The sequence below is a fragment of the Zeus faber genome (genome assembly GCF_960531495.2).
Source record: "Zeus faber genome assembly, chromosome: 22".
NCBI lineage: Eukaryota > Metazoa > Chordata > Actinopteri > Zeiformes > Zeidae > Zeus > Zeus faber.
The window spans coordinates 18,456,346-18,483,361 of record NC_137209.1 but is presented as its reverse complement, the minus strand read 5'-3'; the positions used below and the strand labels follow the sequence as shown (position 1 = coordinate 18,483,361).

The following is a 27,016-nucleotide window of genomic DNA, read 5'->3' as shown; positions in this document are numbered from 1 at the left end:
ACTGCCAAATTTTATGTTCGCCGAAAGGATTGGGTTTACCCGAACCTGTTTATCGTGACAGCACCTAGGACACGTGGACAAGATGGACAACACCCGAACCCTAACCATCTCTCACCTCATACCTCAAAAACAAAAAAAACTAACCCAGAAAATAGTATTTGGTTAGAATAAAGCTTTAAAGCTATAGTATTTGGGTGGAATAAAGCTTTAAAACTGTAGTATTTGGGTGGAATAAAGCTTTAAAACTAAAGTATATAGGTGGAATAAACCTTTAAAACTATAGTATTTAGGTGGAATAAACCTTTACAACTGTAGTATTTGGGTGGAATAAGGCTTTAAAACTAGTATTTGGGTCGAATCAAGCTTTAAAACTATGGTATTTGGGTGGAATAAAGCTTTAAAACTATAGTATTTGGGTGGAATAAACATTTAAAACTATAGTATTTAGGTGGAATAAAGCTTTAAAACTATAGCATTTGGGCGGGAAAACAAATTACTTTCTAAAAGTTATTTCTTATTTACTTCTTAATTTCCTCTCAATCAATAAATATTCCCTCCCCATCACTTTTTAAACAGTGAAATACTGACATCCAGACTAAACATCAGACCTTGCTACAGTTGGGTTCAGGCTGGGCCTGTCTGTCTGGCCGTCCGTCTGTCTGTCTGTCTGTCTGTCCGTCTGCCTGTCTGTCTGTCTGTCTGTCCGTCTGCCTGTCTGTCTCTCTGTCTGTCTGTCTGTTTGCAGAATATCTCAAAAAGTCATGAACAGATTTGCACAAATTGAATTGATTGAATCAAAATGATTGAATGGAATTTTTGAATCTGAAACTCATGACTCTTGGCACAGTCGTGGCGATGTGATGATGATGTGATCTGATCACGGTGTGTGTGTGTGTGTGTGTGCGTGTGTGTGTGTGTGCGTGCGTGTGTGTGTGTGTGTGCGTGCGTAAAACAAACGTCAGGTAACGAGGAGCTTGACTGACAGGGCCGTCATCCAATCAGGACGATGCCCAGTGTGCGCTCACATACCGGGAAACACTGGTCATGTGACTTGACAACATTGAAAATTGTAGTATTTTACACGTAATATTAGGGCTGTGCGATATGACGATATATATCATAAGACGATAAAAAATATGTATTGTCTCTATATTTTTTTTAGAGCCTGAACGATGCCACATTTTTGGGTCCGACACAGATCCCGATTTGGGAGACTCCAGGCACACCGATTACCGATGTTTTGACCGATATTTTGTCAAAAAATCAATTTGAAAAACGTCTTTATATATTTGAGAAACCCTTCACGTATAACCAAACAAACAAACAAATGGAAGAAAAAAAAACAAAAAAACATGATCGATTAAAAAACGTAATTCGCGATATTGAAATTACATTTTCATTGTCCAATTATTTTCCCGAGTTGCGCTGAACGCAGCGTCGCGTCCGGTCCGAGCGCGACTGTAAACGAACATGGATGCTACTTAGAATGCCTCGTCGGACCTCCGGGCCCATTCTGGTGAGTAACTCAACGGTGGTTTTTGTTTGTTGTGCTTATTCGAACGTGGGGACGCATCGGCGGCATAACTGCCGATCCCGACGCGCTCAGAAAAGTCCGCTGGACACGGAGGCCGTTCTGCTTTTCGGACCGTTTCCCAGCCACTATGTCGCGAAGCGGGACTGCGTTACGGCAATATGTGACGTCAGTGGGAGGCGAGGGGCGGGGGCCGAGCCCGCACGTAGCAGCGTCTTGTTTACGCGTCATTATGCACCAAGTATTATTGTTGTTGTTACACTAATGTCTCTGTCGCAATGTAGCTTGAATGTTATTCTCCCTTGTAAGTCGCTTTGGATAAAAGCGTCTGCCAAATGACCAAATGTAAATGTAAATGTTTGAGCGAATGAAAGGAAACACCAGCGAGTCCTTGGAGTCGTCGTGTCTCAAGTCAAGTCCCGAGTCTTTCCACCTCCGAGTCCAAGGCGAGTTGCAAGTCATCAAAACAGTGACTCTCGTCCACAGCTCTGGGAATAAACGTTTAGAACTATAGTATTTGGGTGGAATAAACCTTTAAAACTTTAGTATTTAGGTGGAATAAACCTTAAAAACGATAGTATTTGAGTATTTGGGTGGGATAAACCTTTAATACTATATTATTTAGGTGGAATAAACCTTAACAACTATAGTATTTGGGTGGAATAAAGCTTTAAAACTATTATTTAGGTGGAACAAAGCTTTAAAACTATAGTATTTAGGTGGAATAAAGCTTTAAAACTATAGTATTATGGTGGAATAGACCTTTAAAACTATAGTTTTTGGGTGGAATTAACATTTTTAAACTATAGTATTTAGGTGGAATAAAGCTTGAAAACTATAGTATTTGGGTGGAATAAACCTTTAAACCATTTTATATTTGGGAGGAATAAACCTTAACAACTATAGTATTTGGGAGGAATAAACCTTAAAAACTAGTATTTGGGTGGAATAAACCTTAAAAACTATAGTATTTGGGTGGAATAAACCTTTGAAAGTATAGTTTTGGGTGGAATAAACCTTTAAACCTTTTTATATTTGGGTGGAATAAACCTTAAAAACTATAGTATTTGGGTGGAATAAACCTTTGAAAGTATAGTTTTGGGTGGAATAAACCTTTAAACCTTTTTATATTTGGGTGGAATAAACCTTAAAAACCATAGTATTTGGGTGGAATAAACCTTTAAACCATTTTATATTTGGGTGGAATGAAGGTTGAAAACTAGTATTTGGGTGGAATAAACCTTTAAACCATTTTATATTTGGGTGGAATAAACCTTTAAACCATTTTATATTTGGTTGGAATAAACCTTTTTATATTTGGGTGGAATAAACCTTAAAAACTATAGTATTTGGGTGGAATAAACCTTGAAACCATTTTATATTTGGGTGGAATAAACCTTAAAAACCATAGTATTTGGGTGGAATAAGCAGTTAAACCTTTCTGCACTCCCTGCGTCAGCGCTGGGACTCGGTCAAGACACCGCCTCAAAACAACACGACCCAATTTCCCAACGTTCAGCGGCTATTTTTGTCATGTGACTGAGCTTTTAGGGCCTGATCGACATGTTGCACAGCCTTTCCGTTTCAAAATAAAAGCTCCAAGTTGACTATCCAAATATCAAACAAGTCTTTTCCCGCGGTTGCGCTTAGAAAGGCAGTTTTTCTGGCTCGCCAACGCCGGGTGAAATGGAAAAGCGTGAGTGAGAAGGCGGGGGGGACGGTGGCGGTGTGGGCGGCGTGTCCCGCACTTCATGTTTCCCTCTTGTAATCGTCGCGTCGCACTCGGGGCAAAAACCTGGTTTTATTTTTGTCGAAATAAACCTGCATTTCAGCTTCACTCGCCTTGTGATGGATCAGAAACGTGACGCGCAGACCACGGCCACTAGAATGCCCTCCAACCCCCGATCCAACTGACCCCGAAATTCAAAAGTATTTCCACAATTTGTATGTATTTCAACAAGACTGCGTAGTTATTCCACGTTGTATGTGTATGTTTTCTGATCTAGAATTGATCTATTACCTACTTGTCCACATGGTTCTTTTCAGCGGTTTTGGAGTTTGCCCGTTTCACCTTCTCGCGGCACCGCGCTCACCTCGAATCTCGGTTCCGTCCTGTGATTGACCAGCCGGTGGAAACCATGGTTACACAGCAATTTCTCTTTATTCCACTACAAAAGAGGCATCTCGAGAGCACCGTTTAAAGCGGAACAACACCCGGTTGCCCGTTCCCACTCCTCCGCAAACCCGCTGGACCCTTGAGCCGGGATTAGAAAGGAAACGTCCCCAAAGTGGCCGCTGACCACAGTCCGCCTCACATGCAGCAGAACCCGCCGTACCCTGCGGCCTAAAAGCTCCCAGGAAAGCGAGTGGAGGCTGGGATCAGACTTAAGGACATTGAATTCCAAAAACGTTAACTTAAAACTAGTAAATCCTAAAGGGAGGCAAGCGTTCCACCGGGGCCTGAAGCGAGAGGGTTCACAGTTTTTTTTTAGTTTTTTTTTTAACCCGGGCCTTAAAATGTCGACGGTACGACCTCGCCGAGCGCTTGGCCGTCAAGGAACTTACCACTCCGCGGCAGCTTCAATGCAGAGCAATGGGGGCAGACGTTTGAGCCTGGAGGTGGAGGTACACAAACAAAGTTGTTTTTTTTTATCTCTAAATGACGTGGTTCAAAACCAGACGAGAAGCCAATTGAGGCGGCGATCGTGGCTCTTGCCGCGTTCCCGGCGCACGCCGCGGAGGCCAACTCTCTCTCGTTCTGTCGCGATTGGTCCGAATGCCACCGGGCGTGGCAGGGGAGGGACTTCCACCTCCTTTTTTGGGGTCACTCAACCCCTCCTCCCGGGTCAACGCGCTCGTCCCCTCCACCACCAGAGCCGAAAAAAAATTCGGATTAAGTTTTATGCTGATACCGTGTCTCCTCAAATAAAAACCGGCGAACAGGGCCGACTGTGAGTGAGTGTGGTTTTGGTCTTGTTTCGTTGTGTTTTTATTTTAGATCCGTTGTTCTAGTTTGTTTCTACTTGCATGATACAAATATTTTAAACCGAGGGGGATTTTATTGTTTTCCTCCTTATGTAAAGCCAGGCCGCGATAGCCGCTGTCAGGCTCTAACGGCTTTTGTTCTCGCCTCTTTTTCGAGTGCACCTCCACCTTTTAACCTTTTTAAATCTCCCTTTTCAAAACGGCTTACACACTGCGCCTCAACGGGCGGCACGGAGGTCCGGACGGGGTCTGCAGCAGAGTGGCGAGTTTCTCAGCAGTAAAGCCCTGAGCCGGAGCCGACGGCGAGTGACACTTTAATGAGGCCTGGATTAAGAAACAGCCAACCTACCCTTTTATACATTTCAAAGTAATAAAACCGCTGTGAGGAGCCGTTCGAGTCTAAACGATAAAACAAAATCACAACGCTATCGGTAAATAATATAAGAGCCTTTAAAAATATTTCAAAAGTAGTGCTTAACTGTATGTCGGGGATATGAAGGTATGACGTCCCAGTGTGTTTGAAAGAAAGAAGGTACAGACGTTGACCTGGCTGACCGGTTGTAGAACAGCTCGGCTTTACAATCATCAGATCTTGAGCGTGGTCGACACTTTAGAAAATGAGGCTTTACTTCAGTCCAGCATGCATTTCGTTGTTTTTTTTTTTTTGTCCCCCCCCCAAAGTGAGCAGATCATGGTTGAATAACAGCAGCTGAACACTTGATTCTTCAGCAGACAAAGTGGCTTGGTTCTCATCGTCTCGACCGGACGGAAAGACCAGCTCAAGGCAGATGTCTGAAAGTAGTCGTACATACCCAAAATAACTAACAAAACTATGCACATCGTCTTTGTCAAAAGTGTGGGATCAAGGAACTCTTTAAATAATGGTCATCCACGATGACAACGACAATAGACGGCCCTTTACAATTCTTTACTTATTATTATCATTATTATTAGTAGTAATATCATGACCTTGTACATTCAAACACGAAAGTTAATAAGCACGAGAATGACCTTCAAGTGTCGAAGATCCGCCCTCTCTACCTGGGGAATCAAAACATTGATTTTGTCCAGAAAATATGAAATAAAATGAGATTGTTCCATCCCCCCCCCAAAAAAAAGAAAAAAAAAAGAAATACAAACGTTACATTTTTTTTTTACCTATTTGGGCAGTTTTTTTTTTTTTTTTGTTTGTTTTTTTTATCTATTGGAAATGCATAGCGGCCAGTTCGCCCTGACCCCAGGATCGGTCCGTTTGATTGGTCGTTTGCTTGCTGATGAGTTATTACTCGCTAGACATGGCTTTCGTAGAAGACCTGGCACGGAGGAACCTTCTCGGTCGGCGTCTCCGCCGGCTCGGAGCTGGTCTCCCGCTCGTCTTCGTCCGGGTCGTCGTCGAGGTGGAGGGGGGCCAGTGACGGCGGGGAGGAGGGCGAGGCCTCGGCCGGGGGCGGGGCCTCTATGCTGCAGTAACCTCCGATGGCCAGCGGGGGGTGGATGGACACCTGGACGGCCATGTGCTGCGCCTGGTCGAGGGAGGAATTGTCCGAATCGGCGGCGGGGGACCCGCTGCGCTCCCGCTCCCTCTCCCGCTCGCTCTCCCTCTCCTGCAGGATGGTGAAGACGTCGCCCGCCGCGCCGATGGAGGCCACCGCGTCGGTGAGGCGGTGGCCCTCCGGGGCCTGCCGGACGAAGGTGTGCCTCATCTCCTCCACGCCCACCACCTCCAGGATCTCCTCCATGAAGGTGCGGCAGTTCATGATGAGCGGCGGCAGCGGGATGCTCCGCGCCAGCTCCTCGATGTAGCGCGCAAACTCCATGGTCTTGAACTGCGTGACCTTGGCCAGCTCCAGGGTCTTGGCCGAGGTGATGATGGGAATGCGCTTGGCGATCTCGAAGGCCTTCTGGAGCTTCTCGGCGCCCTCGGTGCGGAAGAACTCGTTGATGGCCTTCTCCGTCTTCTTCAGGTGGCTGCTCATCATGCAGAGGCGCGTGATGTTGAGCGCCATGATGATGGTGAAGGTGACCAGGCACACCACCATGTAGTACACGCCCATGTCGCCCTTGGTGATGACCACGCGCAGCGTCACCGTGCAGTTGGAGCTGCCGTGCGTGTTGGACGCCATGCATGTGTACTTGCCACGGTCGGCAAACTCGATGCTGGTGATGTTGAGGATGCCGTTGTCCAGCAGCCACCACTTCCCACCTAGGGAACAAGAAGGGAGATATTATTTACAAATCAAATCTCGACGGCGGTGTACACCACCTGGCTACCCGTTTCCCCACATCCACCTGTGTAAAAAATTCTGTCAATTTTTAGGCAGGAAGACTGAATCCCAGTCTATTGTAAATGGGAGGCATAACGAATGAATGGTTTGTATCCACCGATACACAATAGACATGTTGGTCTTTCTCATGGTACTTGGCCAATCAATTAAAAAGGTCAACAAGCTAAAATAGAGGCATGGATCTTCAAACAGGTCCTGTTTTGTTTCTTCCCAACAAAATTCAGGACAAAGGCGTTATTTAGCTGTGTTGGCAAGAATGTGGGGAAAAAAAATTCTATGTGGGGGAAATTCTCCGAATTGGTATCTTCCACTTCAACACACAGAAGCCGAGAAACCAAAGATAGATCCGGTGTAGCTCAAAGTGGACTGGGATAGGATCCAGGACCTCCATGACCCTCCACACTAGACCTGTTCTGCAGCGACCATATGAGCCCGGGCGACTGTTTGTCGCAGCTTTTTCAAGAGGCCCATCCACTCCACCCCAAACTGCCTGCTCTGTGCTTCTGCCAAAGGGGCCGTAACTCACTTTATTTATGGAATCTGGCAAGCGGTGAAACGGGTTATCTTCTGGCACGCGACCCTGATTCATAAAAATCTATCAAAGACAAACAAACGAACAGAAAAAAAATAGGGAACAACCTACTGCAGCTGAGTTGCGGTTCCTTAATGCCTCCAGTCATTTCATTAGACTGTGATAGAACTCCTCGGGGCATACGATAAGCATAGAGCGACCATTACAGGTTACCCATTTCTGTCTGCCTGTGTACGTACAGTATGCATGTTTCATTATCCAAAACCACATTGACCCGATTTAAGGGTTCTTGGAAGGGTTGGGTATCAAGAACCCAGTTCCAAATTTCCAAGAACCGTGGATTTGATAAAGACGCATGCATTTTGATTGTGCTTATCCATTCCGAATATTCCTAACAAGCCTTCCTGTCATTGTTGACCGTTAATGATTATAGCCGGAATGTGCCAAGAATAAAGACCATTATTTTTATTTTTTATGCAGATGCACTCCCGTACAAAATCACCCCAATCGTAAATACAATTATTTAATTATTTCCAAATAGAGCTGTTCAAGTCAACTGGTGAAAATTTCTGTATTTTTTTCATATCGCAATACCTATTGCAGAAAGAAAATGTGTGTAATCAACCTTTTCCCAGCACCTTAATAGCCTGTAGCTCTTTCAACTGATACATAGCTGGTATTTCTTTCACAGGAGGATATTTAAACGTTGCAATCAATGACATAAGACAATTGGTTACAACTGGCGCCACCTAAAGGAAGCCATGGAAACTACACCAACATCGCCAACCGTAAGGCTCATCCAACAGGCCCTCGATTGTGCTTGTGCAAACTTTAATGAAAACCAGATTAGGGATATAATCTCAGAGACCCGACTTAAGAGCTTGAAACCTCAGCAGCCGTTGGGGTAACCATGGACTGACTGCCGTTACCGACTAATATTATACCTTGATTTGAAAAGAATCATTCTGTTATCGTTACATGTGCAAAGCACGATAGAAAAAAGGTTCCGACCCTGAAAACACAACATATAAAATAATGGGTTTTCTTTTCTTTTTTAAACGCAAGAGTGTGTACAAACTCTGGATTCATGCTGCGTTGCTTCACACGTATGAGCCCGATGAGAGGATTTTCACAGGGAACCAAAGCAAAAACATTAACCTTCACTGTCCTTTCGGGCGTTTCAGGCCGAGGAGCAGACAGCGACCTTATTATTCCTGCTACATCCTCAATATTTAAACAGATGCAGCATCTGCGCCCCATCTGGCGGCTCCACGCTTGGTGGCGAGGCCAGAGCCGCCGGGCAAAATAAAAGCAAACTGACAATATGTAAGCAAGCACAGTGGGCGGGTCATTTCAACACTTCGACAAATCTTCAGGCCTTTACGCTGCTTGTTTGTTTAGTGTTGATATAGGTTTTAGCGAGGGAGCGCTCTGTGTCCTCTTCTAATTGTAATTAATTAAACAAGAGGCCAAAACTTTTCCATCTTCTTACATGAGCACGCCATGTACGTGACCTAATTCATATTTCTTCCCCTAAAACTCAGGGATGGATCACGGCTTTGGATGTTTACCTTTGTTTTCAACTTGTCAGCTCCAAATGAACATAAATAAAACCCCGCGGTGCCCTGGGGTCACAGCTGAGGCCGCATGGGGCATCGGCACAGGTTGACGTTTAACTTGAATGGAGATTTTGTTGTTTACGGAACAAAGGTTGCACGTTTGAACTGGAATGTAGGATTGTGAAATAACTGCAAGGTTGTGGGAGAGGGGAGACGGTACCGTCGAAGGAACCGACAGAGGCCAGTGCCGACGCGTAGAACCGCATGAGTGCATCTGGAAATTTGAGCTTCTGTTGATAAAGACTATGCCCCGGAAATTCCATTTTCGGTGAATCCCTCAGATAGACTTTGTCAAATTAAAACGCTAACTTTTCTCGGGCAGACCGCCGTGGCATTACAAGTGATTTAGTTATACCGTGGATAAAGTCATTTTTTAAAGCTGAGTGAGTTTGGCCGCAACTCACCATCTCATTCTGCAAGCGCTTGGGAGAATCGCTCACACACCAGTGACTGGATTTGACGGGTTGGATCCATATTACATTTTATTCATTCTTATTGATTGACAACACCAGGGGTACGCATATTAAATGAGGATAAACATTAAAATCAACCGGATTATTATTACAAGTCAGGTTTATTTGTATAGTCCCGTCACATTTTTGTGTGCCCTTTCTTCACAATAGTTACGGTCTTAAAGGGCTTTAGCTGCTGGCATTCAAGGCAGAGTTTGATGCCACTCCCTAACCATAAGCCCTCAAAACAGGCAAGGAAAATCTCCCAAAAAGCCGGGGGCGGGGAGACATAATCCTTGAGATGGAACACAAGGAGGCATGGTGGTGCGGCGGGAAGGAATGTAATAACAGAAAGAGACAAATAAGCAAAACGATCGACTAGAATGTAGTTCTAATGAAGTGAATTAGCATTTAACTCGCATTCCCTCTCCTGCGACGAATTAATGACATCGGCTGAATACATAGAAGCCAAGAAGCAAAGCCACTTTGCATTTCATTTCCATCCGTCACTCAAAGGGAAGAGCCGGCTTCGGTTCCCCAATTCGCTGCCACGGCAGGCGGCCAACGGCGAGGGCTATTTTAAAGGCTGGAAACAGAAAGTTTAACCGCCGTGAGAGCGAAGCCAAGAAGAGAAATAATGGGAAGACAGAGCGAACTATTCATAAGTTTGATAACAGTTTGCAGGAGCCCCACCCCAACCCCAACTGGTCCAAATGTCACATGGCTGCTGGCATCAAGGCGGATCAGCTGGGAGTTCAAGGCTCTTACTGGGAAGTCTGTACTGACACACTTTACCGCCTACTCGAGGAACTAAAGAGCAGCAGACGCGTCGTGGGCGAAGGGATGTGATTCAGAGCCTCGGGTGGGATGATGGCCAACGATGCACTTGATCTGGATCCGTGCACCGGTTCTCAGGAACAGGACGCGGATCGCTCTGCCGCAAAGTTCAAACGGGAATCAATACTACTCAAGGCAAGACGCACCGCAATCTAGTTCAAACGCTCCCCCGGTTGGTTCGGCTCCGCACGAAAACCACTCAGCGCATTTACCGACCCTCCCGTCCGTGGCAGCCTTTCACTGAACATGTGAACCTACTCCTCTGACCTTTTTAATTGCAGAAAATGTCGCCCCCGTTATCTTTTTTGTTCTGATTCAAAAATAGAACCGTGCCACATAGACCCTGGAATTACCCTTGTGCCTCCAACCTCAGGCTACATGTGTCTTGAGTCATGAAAAGTACAATGCTATAACGGGCACGGTGTTGCTTATCTGAACCACACTGTGTTTTATTGGAGCGGGAATCGTTGCTGGTGAATTAAAATCTTATCGTATTGTGGGAGGGAATGAACATGCGTTTGCTGATAATTTGCAGTTCTTCGCCTTTTTACCCCAAGCTTTTGGAAAAATACATTTGTGAATATTTATACCAGCGAAGACCCCCCAGCCTCTTACTGTACCTACATACCTTACCTTTAGGCTGGGCAAGATATTGCTATTGTATCCTGGGATATAGTCAAATGTTGTATTTTCCTGACTGTTTCTCAAATATTTCTTGTGTATAAATATATTATTGAAGCACAAATAGCCATCCAAAAAACATGGTCAAATTATCTAAGGGAATTAGGTCAAAGATATATGAGCCTTTACCCACGATACTCAATACTGTTGATGGCCGATTACCATTTTACATATTACAAAACAATTACCACATACAGTCTAAGGATGTCATTCCGATTTTTATTGTGGCCCAGAGAGGGAAAAACATGGAACACATCCTTCCAGCGCCCGGGCTGACTGTTCATCTGCTGGAAAAGATGAATGGACAGAGGAAATGTAATAAGGACCTCGGATGCTGCATCTCTCCTCCTTTTCATGTGGGAGAGAGATTTCTAAATTTACAAGCCCCTCACTGGCGATGTGATTCAAGTGGCAAACGATTGATGTGCTGCCCATTCGTGTGTGTGTGTGTGTGTGTGTGTGTGTGTGTGTGTGTGTGTGTGTGTGTGTGTGTGTGTGTGTGTGTGTGTGTGTGTTTAGCTGCATATTAATACTGAGCGACAGCAAGCGGAGGAAAGTCGTTGCCACTGAGGTTTGCAGAGAGTGAAAACAGGCTCGCCGTGTACAAGTCAGGACTGGTTAGTCCTTCAGTTTCGACAGAGTAGAAACCAGTAGAAAATGGTTGTTTTCGTCTGAGCCAAGAGCAGTAGGCGCAGTTATGTTGGGTGGAAAGGTTGGCAGAAGTTAAAACAAAGTTAACCCCACCCAATGGACACTGGATGTTCTAGACTTCCCAACACTCCCAACATCTGTACAAATAATAAGCGAATGTGTCAAAAGGATCCTGATTAACCGGGAAAAAGCCTTGTCCAGGAATCTTCCAATGCCATCGTGGTGACATGCATATTTACTTATTACGTTCCAGTGTCTAACCCTTTTGATTGCAGAGATGCTGGTGTGTGTGTGTGTGTGTGTGTGTGTGTGTGTGTTTTCTCTCCATAATAACTCCTGCATCGCCTTCTTTCAATAGGTTTGAACAGGTAGTCCCAAACACCGACCCTGCATTTCCCAGTATGAGAAGGAAGACGCAAAAGTCATCTTCGAGGTAAGATCATCGCTCTAACCCATCACCAAATCACAGAGCTTACTCCCGATTCCATGATTACCCAAACTCACAAGCCTTCATGAAGGGGGAAGAGTGCTCACACTCACTTTGGAACATTACTTCTCACAACCGTTAACACGCTCCTTTGACACTGGAATCCTCTGTTGCCTCATTACTAGGCCCGATAAAGGACCATGGGAGGTTCAAACTCAATCAAGTTGAAACAACTCAAATTTTTTTGACTGGTATTAAATGCTCCAAATTGACGACAAAGAATAGTCAAACACTCAAAAACATAACCAGTAGCCCGACTTCAAAACCCCTGAAGCCACGCTCTCTCCCTCACACCAAAAACAGAGACTTGGTCTTGATCAGACGTTTACACTATGCATAATGTAATGTGTTTCCATGGTTACGTAACCCGGAGCCTCTGTGTTATGGAAAACTCATTGGTTTTGCTTGACTTGACTCTGTGTGACACAATGGAAGGGTGATTGAGCCACCCTTCCACCCTTCCACCCTTCTTCGCCAAAGTTAGTTATGTGTTAATTATTCACACCTTGTCCAATTGTGACGTCAGCGCCTTCACGTTCTGACGGCTGTCACCGCCACGTCAGAAAATTTTAATTGGTGATTCATTGTCGTACAAACAATGGCGTTGAACAATGGAATGCATTTTATGCCACTATAATAGTGTAATAATGCAATCTCCCTCGGAAGAAAAGCTATGAATATGGGAACATAGACCGGTAATTAGCCTCAAGCCAACTGATGAAACCCTGTATTCCCATATTTTTGACAATGACTCTAATCATTTACAAAATTATCAAATTATTAGATAATTGTGGCAGATCTAGATATTTGTATTCAACCCTGAGCAGTGATAACTTTAAAAGGAGATTTCAGAGGATTAAAAAATGGTTTATGCCAAAATGTCACGGTTTGAACGAACAGACTTTCTAATCTCATTTTAAGGCAAAGTTGACATCCCTCCATCCCTCCTGCATTTGAAACATTATTTGTTAGTGATCGGCGGGGACATAGTTTCCAGTAAGGTTATCTCCCCGGGGAGGGTTTCTCTTACCGCTGCTGTCGGTGTCCAGGAGATCTCCATGGGAGTTGAACCACTGCACGTTGGGGACTGGCTCTCCGGTGACATTGCAATCAATCAGCGCGCAGTTCCCCTCCCGGGCAATAATCTGGCTTACTTTCGTGAACACCACGGGGACAAATCCGCCATCTGCCACCGTGCTGTTTTCCGTGCTGCTGCTGCTGCTGTTTGCACCCAAACCCAACCCCAAGCCGGCCGCCAGGGCCCCGGCAGCATGGACAGCGGTGATGAACAGCAGGACTGAAAACGGGGATCCGCTGGCCCAACGCATTTTCTCCGACTGTCTGTGTTGTCACCCGGACGGAGGAGTGCGTGTCATTCCACGAGCGCCGACATCCCACGCACACTGGCTATCTCACGGCGATGGCGGTGCAAGGCAGGGGGCTTTCTGGAAACCTTTCACTGGAATCACGAGAGGAGGAAAAATAAATAAATAACGGCACATATCAACCAGCGAGTCGGCCAAGAGTTCAAATCCATATAGGGTGATAAGCAGTGGAAACACAAATATTCGGGACTGACGGCAATATCTGCTTGTACGTTTTTCTCTCTAAAAGTTAACCCCAAGGAGACACCGAAGGACTTTCGCAAGAGGTTGAGTACCAGACAAAAGCGTGCTCTCGTTAACGCCAGGAGTTTTGATTTGAGATAGTCCAGTGATCAGTCCCAGACTCAGATAAGAAAAGAAATTTGGGGGTTACAACGGTAAAACAGTGCAGTCAAGAAGGAGATACTAATTAAAATGAGATAAGAAATTACACACACGTACACATATATTTACACTCGAGCAGCGCTATGCTGACTGGCCAACCCAATAAGGGCAAGTCCACTGAATTAACAGTCAAGAAGTGGCATACCATGATAATAGCAGCATGGTAATAAGGGTAATAGCACTACTAATCCTAATATAAACAGTAGTCCTAATACGTAATAAGAACATCAGGTTGGTTTGGTATTATCCTAAGCCTAGTCTCAGTACAGAGTGTGTCCTTCGAACATGCCGTCGTGTGCACAGTACTGGGATGGAAAACAAGTCTGTGAAGCCGGTGAAACTGTTCTTCTGTTGGATCGCTGCCTCTCACGTCCTTAAAAACAAACATGCCCGTCGCGGTACACGGCGTGTAAAACCCAACACTCACGCAGGCGGGACGAACAACCCCCCTCTCCCCGTGAGTCCCAACGCATAATACAACGACGGGCTCCGGTTTTGTCGGCAAATGTGGCCATGGAAGAGACTCCACGACCAGAACACAATGGTCGCGACGTGAAAAAAAACCAAACAAAACAAATACACCACGTTTATTACCGTCGTTATTACTTCGATCGGATCCTAAATTTCGTCCCGACGGATGCTGCTGTGACGCCGCAATTTCGCCCCCGGGGACGAATAAGAGAACCCACCCAACTGGATATAAAAATGCACATATAACGGGATCTGCGACCGGGTCCCGTCTACAACCTGGGAAGGGCAAACGATCCGAAAACGGCACCGACTAACGCCAGCCGTTTTCGAAGCCGACCGGGGTGATCGCCACCGCCTGCGTCGCCCGGTGGATCGAAACAGCAGAACTACCAGTACACCCACCGGAATCCCATCATGCATCGCGAGTAAATATATAGGGGGGAAAAAAATAGGGGGGGGGACACGGCTATCACCTGGAACTAGATTCTCAGTGTCATTACAACGCCGGGGTTTAGCACATTACCTCGAAGGTTGACTTAAACGCATTTTAATTGATGGAGGCCCGCCATCTATATCGTCGACGCCTGATGATAACCGCCAACACTGTACGACGCGTGAAAGCACCCGGGTTCACTATCCCCAAAAGGGGTCTGGTATACTTGCTGGACCCCCGCAGTCCCGTAACGTTGGTCCCTTGGCCGGTTAGCTCCTCTAGCTACATGCTACATCCCCGCTAGCCGGCTGGTTCGGTCCAGTGCGGCCCAAAATCCACGCTACGCGCTCAAATATCACCCGTGGAACTCACACCATGGTTCTCCGTGGAATAAAAGCCGAACGGGGGCCGCATTCCGCTGCAGCTACAGAGGCTCCATCCTGCGGCGCGGCGGTGACGCGTGACCCGCGAACGATCCGGTCGTGGCGAACGATCTTATTAAAAAAAAATAATAATCATAATAATAAAAAATAAAAATTGAACTGACTCGGGATTCAGAAGCCACGCCGACAAAAGAGTGGGTCCGACGACTGGCACAATGAAAGTAATCACCGTGGAATGAATTAAAGTCCGAGGCGTAAAAAAAAAAAAAGAATAAAATGGCAGCGGCATCGGCCGTCATCCGTGTTTTAAATGTGACTGACTCACACCGTGCACGACACCGAAACAAGTGTCAGACAGAAGAAAATGAAATGATCTCGGGAGAGTTCGGCTGAAATACCTTCGGCAACCACGAGATCTCTTTCTTTTTTGTGTGTGCGTGTGCTTTTCTCTTTACGTGTGAAATAATTAGTTGACTCTTGTCAGAATCCCGTTCGCAACCCAGGGGCAAACCGACTCTCTCTTTTTTTTTTTTTTTTTCCACTGAATGACTCGTCACGGAGCGAATCTTTAAAAAGAGTCGAACCTTTTATTATTGCTGCAAGGTGGAGAACAGCACGAAACTGCTGCAGGTTTTAAATAAATACACACATATAATATGTATAGTTGTCTATTTTTCTTTTGGTCGACCGAAGAATACTAGGGCCATCAAATAAAACATATATATTTCATTTCGAGAATACAATTTAAATGTTGATATTAAAGTCACCCAAAAAACACCCATTGAGAATAAAGTTGACATTTTGAATGAAAGGGATTTGGAATAATTAATCTTTTTCCCCCTTTGTAATTTAGATTTTTCACCCTGCGAGGTGAAAAATGACGTTTCTGAGATTTAGGGATTAAAGTTTAATCCCTAAATCCCAGGGACCTTTTTTCCCCCACTGGAAAGTTTTCACTTTATTCTCCAAATGTTGTTTATTCTCGAAATATACAATGGTTTTAATATTATACTTAGGATTTTGTTCTCAAAATGGAATACTTTAATATTTTGTGTCTCTGGCGCTAATCTTTTGTACTTTCTTCATCACCAATTAAATTTGCTTTAAATATATATATAGAAACATTTATTTAGCAGATCACATAATATACAATATAAATGTATTTAATACAATGAAAAAGAAAATATATATATAGATATCAGACAAACATATTCTTTATTTGTATTATCTACATGCTGGTTGTATATTCATCCATGATGTAATAGACAATAGTGTGATATCATCACAGTGATGCACATGATGCTATTATGACATCACAGTGATGCATAGATGTAATTCTATAATAGTTTGTATTATACAACACACCGCAAATTATTTTTAGATATACAGTAAAGTGTTTGTTTTTTGTTGTTTTGCGTTTTTATGCTCCGACCTTGGACGGAGGTCAGTGTCAATTTCTCTGATTCGTCAGTAACAGCACTCTGGATTTAAACATCCTGCTGCATGTATAATTGTGTGTGTGTGTGTGTGTGTGTGTGAAAACACACGCATGGATTGGACTGATTGAAATCCTTGAAATCCTTGTGTTATACAGTAATATGAACAATAAGGTGATAGATGTTGTCGTTCATATCATCTATTTAGACAAAAATACAGGGCAATTCTTCAGTGTTTAAACATCATCTTCAGCGGGGTTCTTCCCAAAGTGAGCTGGGCACAACGAACCCCAACCCCCTTGGTTTTATTATTCAAATCGTAACATAATAAAAAAAATGTTCCAGAATGGTTTTTTTTAACGACAGATCATTCCAGGGAAATGTCCATCTAATCCAGCATGGTAAAAAAGTAAATAGTAGATGACAATGACATTAATAAAATATATACTGTATATATAATAATATAAATGACAATGAGTTTAAGATTGTTATAGTTTAATTAATAAAGATCAAATTGAAAATTCTATATTTTTTGCGTGAGATCCTTGAAAATGAAAAAATAGCACTTATAGAAGTACTTGAAAGTCCTTGAATTTAATTCCGTAACACCAGAATGAAGGCTGATTAACAACAGACATTTGAATGGAAAAAGTCATAATTTACAGCGTGGATTCATCACAACTTTTGGGACGTGTACGAGGACCTACATACAGGCCTTCGTTCCACATTAATGCAACCCACCACGTCCATTTTCTGAAGTGATGAAATAGTCACGACTGACACCGTCCACCGCACACAAACAACGTAATTTCATGGTCGCGAATCAAACATGTTCCTTCCCGGTGTTCTACAGGGATCCTTAATTAAAACGTACATCTGACTGTTCCGCATTCTAAATTAAACATCTCTTCGTCAGTCTGCCCAATTCTCACAACGCCTCCTTGATGAGAAGAGAGAGTCTTCTGAAAGCCTGCGGAGGAAGGGGGACACGAGAGGAGAGGGTTAGGGTGTGTGTGTGTGTGTGTGTGTGTGTGTGTGTGTGCGTGTGCGTGTGTGTGTTTTACTATACTTGTGAGGACCAGTCTCCAAACTGACCATTTTTTTGGTTTTAAAGTGCACCAGAATCACTCAACCCAGGTTTATTTACTCTGACCTCAGTTTGATACCTGTGTCTCTGTGTGTGAGTGTGTGTGTGTGTGTGTGTGTGTGTGTTCACCTCATCCATCTGCTGTGGCGTGGACAGGGAGAAGGCGGCTCGGACGTAGGGGCAGGGCTCAGAGCTGTCAATCATGAAGGCGTTTCCAGGAACCAGCAGCACCTGAAACACACACGCACGCACGCACGAACGCACGCATGCATACACACACGCGTGGTCAGACTATTAGAACGTACCATCTGATCTGACTCCCCTCCCGTTCAGCCAATCAACAGCAGGCTGTGTGTGTGTGTGTGTGTGTGTGTGTGTGCGTGTGCTCACGCGCACACGCTAATTCCATATGCCACTCTGCACAATGGCTCCCTTTCAGACCGGCAGGGAGGGGGAGGGAGAGAGAGAGATGAAGCGAGAGAGAGACAGTGGGGGAGAGAAATATAGAAAGAGAGAGAGGGCATTAGAGAAGGAGAGATGTCAAGAGCAAGAGAGGGAAATGGAGACAAGAGGGAAAAATGGAGAGAGAGGATGAGGGAAAGGAAAGGATAGGGGAAGAGAGCGAGAGAGAAAGGGGGGGTATAAAAGGGAGAGAGGAGAGGAGGAGGGGGAGAGAAGGAGAGTGTGTGTGCGTGTGGTGTCCACCTCCTTGTCAAGCGCCTTCTCCATGACCAGCTTCATGGTGTCTGGGACGCCCTTCAGCCTCAACCACAAGAACATGCCGGCGGAAGGCACGTGCCACTCGGCTAGGCCTGCACACACACACACACACACACACACACACACACACACACACACACACACACACACACACACACACACACACACACACACACACACACACACACACACACACACACACACACACACAGTTACTTTTTGTGCAAACGTCTCAATAGTGTAAATAAAAGGTAAAAAAACCCCATCACATTAAAGTGACTAAACTAAAAGAGAAGTTAAAAAAAGAGGAAAAAAGTTAAAAAAAAAAAAAAAACTTAAAAAAAACCACAAAACAGACATTTTCAAAAATTCTCCGTGGAGCATGGACAAAATTTTGATTGATTGATTAATTATAATTATTATTATTATTATTATTACAGCAACTTATATGAACCACTTATAATAGTCCACACTTTAGTTTTTGAGATAATTAGTATTTTAAATGACAGTTACATAAAAATAATTAACATAAACATTAACATTTTTTTGCACCAAACTCTATTGAATGTTTTCCCTCACGACTGTTTTTCATCTTTATTTTTCAAAGTCAAAGCGTGGTGACCATGACCTTTTACCACTTTTAAATGATTGAGAAAACTCTTTTTCACCAAGTCCTCGGAATAAGAAAATTCAATTTTTAGGTCTTTATTTAATGTTTATTATATATTACCATTTTTTTTTAAATTGTTTATGGTTTATTTTTCGGTCTATATCAACGGTCGGTTTTAGGTTTATAGTACATGGCAAATTTAGGTTTAGTTTCTTTTTCATTGTTTATCATGAGGTTTATTTTGTATAACCATATTTTTTATTGTTATTTCTGAGGTTTATTGCATATTGCCATTTTTTTTTTCTTTTTGTACTTGTATGATTTAATTCTTCTTGTCTATTGTTTTTATGTGAGCTCTATCCGTCTATCTATCTATCTATCTATCTATCTATCTATCTATCTATCCGTCTATCTATCCATCTATCTATCTGTCTATCTGTCTTTTGCAAAGAATTTGGAAAAGTAAGCCTAGAGAATCGGACAAAATTAAAGTTCATTTTGGGTAGCGTTTATCGCCATCATTTCATGAAGGTGTTTCATGTCACGGCGCGTCCAGGAACCTTTGAGCCACTTGTCAGCGGAGAAGATCAGGGCATTTCGCTGGGTCCTGTAGAAGTCGATCACCCTGCGGCAGCGGAGAAACCAGGACTTCAACTGTCGCTTCTCAATGGGACTGAGTCATTGTAGTCGTTATTACATGAGTTATAAGATGATATTGGGGACCTACTCGTTGATGTGATGGAGGAATCCCTCTTGTCCCCAGCGATGCAGCAGCTCAGAGACCATGAGCTGCAGACACATGTTGTATTAGATATAATGATGGACAGATGGATAGATGGAGGGATAGATACAGTAGATGGATAGATGGAGGGATAGACACAGTATGGAGGGATAGATACAGTAGATGGAGGGATAGATACAGTAGATGATAGATGGAGGGATAGATACAGTAGATGGATAGATGGAGGGACAGATACAGTAGATGGATAGATGGAGGGATAGATACAGTAGATGATAGATGGAGGGATAGATACAGTAGATGGATAGATGGAGGGACAGATACAGTAGATGGATAGATGGAGGGATAGATACAGTAGATGGATAGATGGAGGGACAGATACAGTAGATAGGTAGATGGAGGGATAGACACAGTAAATGGATGGATGATAGATACGGTGGATGGATGATGGATACAGTGGATGGGTGGAGAGATGATAGATACAGTGGATGGATGGATGATAGATACAGTGAATGGGTAGATGGATGGATATAAGGATGGAGGGATGGATACACTAGATTGATGGATGGATGGATGGATGATGGATACAGTGAATGGGTGAATGGATGATAGATACAGTGGATGGGCGGATGGATGATAGATACAGTGGATGGGTGATGGATACAGTGGATGGGTGGACGGATGGATGATAAATACAGTGGATGGGTGGATGGATGGGTGGATGATATATATAGTGGATGGGTGGATGGATGTGTGATAGATACAGTGAATGGGTGGATGGATGACAGATACAGTGGATGGGTGGATGGGTGATAGATACAGTGGATGGATGATAGATAGAGTGGATGGATGATAGAAACAATGGATGGGTGGATGGATGTATACAAATGGAGGGATAGATACACTAGATTGATGGATACAGTGACCGGGTGGATGGATGATGAATACAGTGGATGGATGATAGATACGGTGGATTGGTGGATGGATGAATATATGGATGGATATCTATCTGTCTGTCTGTCTGTTGTGGCTGGCTATAGATTCAAACGGTCTCCAGTTCAGTTTTTCTTTCCTGTTCTCCTGCTCGGGTTTAAGCCGCAGGAAAAGGAAACGATAACAAAAACAATGTCCCGGCTTCAAACCGGAGATCACTCCACAGACGAGCGGAAAAACTATTTCTGGTGCGGTGCAAAGGATACCAGCCCCTCGTATGAACACAAACAGCGGTGGAACACCTTCTTTTAGCGATCGGAAGCGGTGGAATAACTGTTGGAGTACGTCTCCTCAAGCAGTACAAGTGCAAAAAAAAAAAAGGCTTAAACCTTAATGCGGCTAACGCAGTAAGGATGCAACGTATCTTCACACCCAAACATCAGGTCACGATGTTCAACGGGCACTTGAACTTTTGTCACTTGAGTCCATCCAATAATCAAATACTTTTACGAGAATAACATGCTGGACAGAGGAAGTTGACTTCGGTAAAAACCACCAAAAAAAGCTAAAAGGGATTTTGGTGGCGAGATTTCACAGGAGCGAGGCTAGTCGATCCCACCTGCAACCATGCACTGAGCTAACACAGTTAGCATGCAGCCCGTCGCAATCTCTGTTCTGGACACACGGATAAAATCGGCCTCGACCTTTCTCGTCGTAATGCGGGTCAACGTTCACGTTTATCTAAAGGGCCCGGTTAATTTGGCCCCCGTTTGGGCCGTGGGCCGGCCGTTGTGTACCTGTGTGAAGGAGCTGGTGTGCATGGTGGAGGCCTGGATGTGCAGCACCACCCGGTCCACCAGTGGCTTGGGACCCGTCACGAAGCCAATCCTCAGCCTGAAACCACAAAACACACGTGCGTAAGCACACGCCAGATGCTTCAAAAACGCAACCGACCGCCTTTTTTCCCCCCGACGATCATACCAGATCATACACAGCAGCCCGAAAAACGGACGGGGGGAATATTATCCTGGAATTTAATGTCCTTCAATGATTTTGCTCAAGTGGAGCGTTGAGCGGACGACTTTTCTCAGTTTATTTACACTCCTGTTGAAAGGAAAACTTTTTTCAATTCAGCCTTATTTTTCCCCCACAGGCGTGAATTTGAGATGGAACTACAGGACGGACGCCGTGCTCACCCTGACGACAGGATCTTGGAGAAGGAATCCGTCCGTAGGATCCTCCCGTCCACGTCCATGGAGAGGAAGGTGGGCACCCAGGGCTGTGAGCAATAGAAACAATACAATAAAACATAACCCAAGTAACTATTCAACTATTCTGCACATTTTTATGTTGCATGCACACGCACGTTTGTATATTGACATGTTCATATATTAGACTTACATTAACAGGCACTATAAAAAAAACACAATACATTTTTTATTTTTTTATTTAACATTTAAATTATTTATTTCAATATTTTTAAACATACACATATTTAAACATGTTTTTAATTGTGTGTGTAGTTGTGTATGTCTATAGTATATCATATTTTTTATTTAAAAAAATTTGAAGACCACTAGCCACAAGACGGTTGTTTTGAGATATTTCCTGCGTATGTCGCTCAAAATTGGGCTGTAATAAAAACGATAATAATGAATAATGAGATTACAGTAACAGTGTGCACCGCTGCCAGCGTGTCTAATCATAGTGGTAATAAATATAAAATATTGAACCAGAATGGGAAACAAGAAACTCCTTCAAGCCTCTTTTTTGTAAAAAAAAAAAAAAAAAAAAAATCGGTCAGACATGAGATGAAGAAGTCAGAAAATCAAATTGAATTCTGTTATGTGAGGGATGGGGCCCACTCCACATGTCTTAAGACTTAAAGTTTGTTCATTTTGAGTCATTATTACAACATTATAATTATAATATTATAACATTAAAACATCCTGGTTTGACATAGAACCATTTTTTCTACGTTACAGAAATCGAACATGTTTCTTACTGATGAAAATCTTCAAAATCTTCCAAATGAAGTTCCCATCAGAGTAGATGCCCCCTCACCTTCTCAAACTGCAGGAAGTAGTACGGGTCGTCCTCGACGATCAGCATGTCGTAGCGCTGCGCCAGCTGCCCAAAACAAAGTACGACGTCTTACAAGTACGACTGCACTTCGGCACGTTCGGCGGGTTTCGGCGCGGGTTTCAGCGCTCGTACCTCGTAGACCTCCCTCTTCCTCTGCGTGGTCATGGAGGCCCCGGTGGGGTTGCCCCCGTTGGGGATGGTGTAGAGGACCCGGGGGGCCGTGCTGCCGGGCTGGTGCACCTCGGCGGGGTCCCAGCGCGACAGCACCTCCCGCAGGGCGCCGGGGATCATGCCGTGCTGGTCGCTGGGGACGCTGATCAGGTTGCAGCCCAGCGGCTTGAGCTGCGGGGACGGGGGAGAAGGTAAAGAGAGGGAGAAGGATCGGGAGGGAAGGAACGGCGGGGACAAAATAAAAAAAAATAAAAAAATAAAAAGAATCGCGAACGAGAGCGGACGTGACGGGCGGACTCACGGCTGCGAGTGTGCCGGAATACGTGGGGGCGTCCAGCAGCACGTTGTCTCCGGGCCTCACCAGCATCTCGAACACCTTCCAAAAAACACCGGAGAGGAAGAGACATCTCATCTGTTTGGATCCTAATTGAACCCCCCAGAGGATCGAGACCTTTTTCCAGGCCTCTCGCCGTGACTGTTCTTGCACTTTCGCAAAAGCGGCAATGAACCAAGTTCTGCTCCCGTTTGAGGCCTATTTCCCGTGAACGGCAACGTCCTTAAAGTGGCGCTCTCGAAGATTTCCGCTTCGTTTTTGGCGGCACCTGTGGCGAAAAGCGGCAATGGCAGGTGTGTTTCTGGACCTCGCGTAGCGGAGATCCAAACACCGTCGCGTGTGTGACGCTTGCCAGTTGGTCGTTAGAACCTGGGCCACGCCTCCATAACAATTCGAGGTCACCAGTCCGCATGAATGCATGAATTTGAATACGCCACACACACCCGGTTCTTAATACTGAGAATAATGCAAATGCGAGGGCTTTCATCAGTGGACCATAGGATCACCTCTGTGTGACCTCATTCAGAGATAGTGACTTACCAGACATTTATTTAAATGAAAATGTTCGAGAATGGCACGTTAATGTTCATAGATAGATAGCTGGATAGAGATCTTCGCTTTTGCCGAATTGCTTCAGCCCCAGATACCCTGTGCACACCGTCCTAATTGGGCGTGGTGGTGACATATTGCTGCCGGATCACCTTGCCGAGCCCCTCCTGGCTCCCCGAGGTCACGCACATCTCCCTCTGAGCCAAGGTGGTGGGGGGGTCGTGGAGGCGCTTCTGCATGTCCTTCATCCACCCGAGCAGCTCGGGCATTCTGGGAGAAACGGGAAGAGCACATTGGACTTTTCAAGTACCATGGCTGAGCGCCATCTGAGGACAAAAGTGTACAACATGACGCCTCATGACGCCTCATCCGCGCAGGCGGTTCAGGGCTCGACAGTAGCGGTTGCCTGGTTGTCCCGGGGCAACCAGATTTGGGCCGCTGCCGGCCATCTTATGCGGTCTGGTTGCCTGGTTGTCGACCAGCACGGTGTACCTGCCGTTTATTGATCTCACTCAATAATAAAAATGATTAAAATTTCGCAACCGTTTTGGCTTATCGCCGGGCCCCCTGTTGGTGAGTCAGCGTCACTGCTTGCGTTTTAGCGGCGCTAACTCACTGCCTCCAGATAATCTCATACATAATAAAGACACGGTCTATCTGTAAAGTAACAGCAACTGAAAAATAAAATCTAATCTCTGGAAATGATTGCAGGGATTGGATTCCCAGGTATCACTTTACAACCACTTCACCTGCAATCTGCTGCTGATCCGCACGACTGCCCCTGAACCAGTGTTTACACAGACGACCATAAAGCTGATAAGCTCCATGAACTGATAAGCTCCACAGTGCACACAGAGCACAGAGGGAGGGAGTCACGTAGCGGTATGAGCTTTTCCAGAACGACTTTAGACGCAAAAAATTTAATCCTCTACTAATACAGCTGTTAATATTTTAGGGAACCATGTCATCAGGCTTGAAGAGATATACTGAGTCTGCGTGTGTGACCATGGAACAGACTCCAGGAAAGAGATAAAGTAAAACCCTTTTTTTCCTGGAAATGAAAATAAATAATAAATACAGCTGCAGGCAGCAATACACAGGGTCCAGTTTAGCCGTTTTACAGTTTCCCGGGTTCTCTGAAACGCAGCACGATTTTCCGAGCTTACTTTGAACGCAGCATGGGCTCCCCCCAGTCTGTCATCTCCTGGTTGCTCATCTCGTGGAGCAACCACTATGCGGTCTACACAGCGCAACCCTCCTGTCTTTAAAACAACCTTCCATGTTTGCCTGTAAACCACAACTTGTCATTGTTAGAACTCAACGTGTTGTCTGTGCAAATAGGGCTGCACTCTTAGTGACGGGTGGCCGTTCGGTGCCGTGGCACGTCATTTATTTGTTGAGTTCTTTTCTTGGATTACATTTTCAGTAAGTTAGGTTTCCATGAGATATGAAAAACTTTGTGGTATTTCTGTGAGTAATTACCATTGCACAGCTTAAATCTTTCCGACGCCCCACTGGATCTTGAACGCATCACTCAGTTGCACATTTTAGGGGTTTCAACCGCAAGCGGTGACCGGTTTTTGTGGATTGCTTTTTGCATTGTATTTTTCATGAATCCGGCAAAGTAATGTGGACCACAGATTTAAAATATCAATATAACAGATCTACTGACATCTACCAGGTTAGAAGCTTTATAAATACACACGTACTGTAAATCGATAGATTGGTAACGTCTAAACACTACAAGGTGACGGAGTCCACACCGCACACTGGAGACGGTGCCAGTATACATTCTGAATCAGAATCTGCACATTTATGGTAAATAATATGATGATGTCATCAAGCGTCTTACTGTAAATCTCATCTCCTTCATTTTGTTTACGAACAATGACAGTGTGTCAGTTGACCAAGACAGCTGGAAATTATGGGTCAAAATTGTTGACCCATAATTTTCACTTATATCTCCTCCATATGTGCTTAACCGTGTTCGTAGGTTCTGGCCACGTATGTCTTCCAGATAGTTTTAGCCGGGTCGGGCATATTTCGGCCCCTACGAGCTGGACCATTAACTTGAATGGAATTACTTCAATGAAAAATGATTTGAATAACAAAGGATGAACCAAGGTCTGAGAACAAACACAAAAAACACCCGAATCTAAAGCCTTTCACACTCAGTTTTAGGTTCATAAAAACCACGCACCACTGCATTGTGAATACATTGGTCAAAAACAGAAGCGGCGACGCAAATTCGTTTAGAATTTTGACACAAACCAAGCCACCCGACTGCAGGCATTTCAGGGGTTGGTCAACCTGCGACCCGAGGGCCGCATGCAGCCCGCAGACACCCACAATGTGGCCCGCCAACAGATGATGAAGAAATAAAAATAAAAAAAACTATATATTTTTTTACATATATAAATATATATATTTTAAACAGATTTCCTGAAATGAACCCTTGTTTATGGTCAAATAGGGTAATGAAATATAAAATATGAGTACCATTTTGGTACCACTTTTTGATTTCAACTTGTTTTACATCACGGATTCAAACCTGTCTCATCTGGAAGACACAGACTCCTCAACAAATCAATCAACGGTGGTTTTTTGGGGGTTTTCTTTCTGTCTCACCCGGGGGAGGCGGAGTACTGCAGCGCCTTCCTCATGATGGCGTCATCGAAGGTGATGCTCCCTCCGTCCTTCAGGGCTATGGAGGCCGACTGGAAGGGGAAGGTGTTGGGGTTGGGGACGCCCCCGGCCAGGGAGATCAGGGACGGGGGCGAGCGCTGCTGCAGCTCGGCTTCGCACGGGACAGCGGTTTATTAGGACGAGGATTTACACAAAAGAAAAAATGTGTGTGTGTGTGCGTAGATTATAGAAAACGGTGCACTAAATCGAAGAATTTCGTTCAAGGAAGAGAAAAAAGCTCATCACTTAAGCCTACTTCGCATCAAATGCGTAACCGTATTCGACAGAAGGTGGTGGTCGTCGGGTGAACTGCGTCTGGGTTTCGCATCCCAAAAAAAATCAATTAGTTTTTTTCCAGTACAACAGCGAGTAGTTTGCTCATCTGGACATTTACCACGTTCCATTAATGAGAGCTATAAAAAATAATACACACAATTCACTTATATAAAGAAAGTTTAATTGATAGTGGATATGGTGACATCCAAGGTTAACGTTAAAAACGTGACAATTGTATATATGATACTATATATTTGATCTACTATGACTTTATT

At 44.5% G+C, this 27,016-nt stretch overlaps 2 protein-coding genes across 5 annotated transcripts in view; both read right to left on the bottom strand.

Moving 5' to 3' along the window:
- Positions 1 to 5,429: 5,429 nt before the first annotated feature.
- Positions 5,430 to 15,194, bottom strand: mfap3l (microfibril associated protein 3 like). Of its 3 annotated transcripts, none has more exons than XM_080023519.1 (3): positions 15,106 to 15,194; positions 13,091 to 13,519; positions 5,430 to 6,719 (listed from the first exon to the last, which is right to left on the bottom strand). In XM_080023519.1, the coding sequence occupies exons 2-3, from the start codon at positions 13,386 to 13,388 to the stop codon at positions 5,806 to 5,808; spliced, it is 1,212 nt and encodes a 403-aa protein (XP_079879645.1). In that variant the 5' UTR covers positions 13,389 to 13,519; positions 15,106 to 15,194; the 3' UTR covers positions 5,430 to 5,805. The 3 variants fall into 3 exon arrangements, with proteins under 3 accessions (XP_079879645.1, XP_079879646.1, XP_079879647.1); XM_080023520.1 differs by lacking the exon at positions 15,106 to 15,194 and adding an exon at positions 14,424 to 14,548; XM_080023521.1 differs by lacking the exon at positions 15,106 to 15,194 and adding an exon at positions 14,436 to 14,493.
- A 1,030-nt stretch (positions 15,195 to 16,224) lies between these two features.
- The window catches only part of aadat (aminoadipate aminotransferase), a 12,284-nt gene continuing 1,492 nt past the window's right edge, over positions 16,225 to 27,016 (bottom strand). For both annotated transcript variants that reach the window (XM_080023517.1, XM_080023518.1), the window contains exons 3-14: positions 26,409 to 26,577; positions 23,933 to 24,050; positions 23,199 to 23,273; positions 22,859 to 23,068; positions 22,706 to 22,771; positions 21,838 to 21,920; positions 21,439 to 21,535; positions 19,697 to 19,758; positions 19,530 to 19,594; positions 18,345 to 18,451; positions 17,769 to 17,870; positions 16,225 to 17,522 (exon numbers count right to left, since the gene is read on the bottom strand). In XM_080023517.1, the coding sequence (XP_079879643.1) occupies positions 17,481 to 17,522; positions 17,769 to 17,870; positions 18,345 to 18,451; positions 19,530 to 19,594; positions 19,697 to 19,758; positions 21,439 to 21,535; positions 21,838 to 21,920; positions 22,706 to 22,771; positions 22,859 to 23,068; positions 23,199 to 23,273; positions 23,933 to 24,050; positions 26,409 to 26,577 (1,196 nt within the window). In that variant the 3' untranslated portion in view covers positions 16,225 to 17,480. The remainder of the gene's footprint in view (positions 17,523 to 17,768; positions 17,871 to 18,344; positions 18,452 to 19,529; positions 19,595 to 19,696; positions 19,759 to 21,438; positions 21,536 to 21,837; positions 21,921 to 22,705; positions 22,772 to 22,858; positions 23,069 to 23,198; positions 23,274 to 23,932; positions 24,051 to 26,408; positions 26,578 to 27,016) is intronic.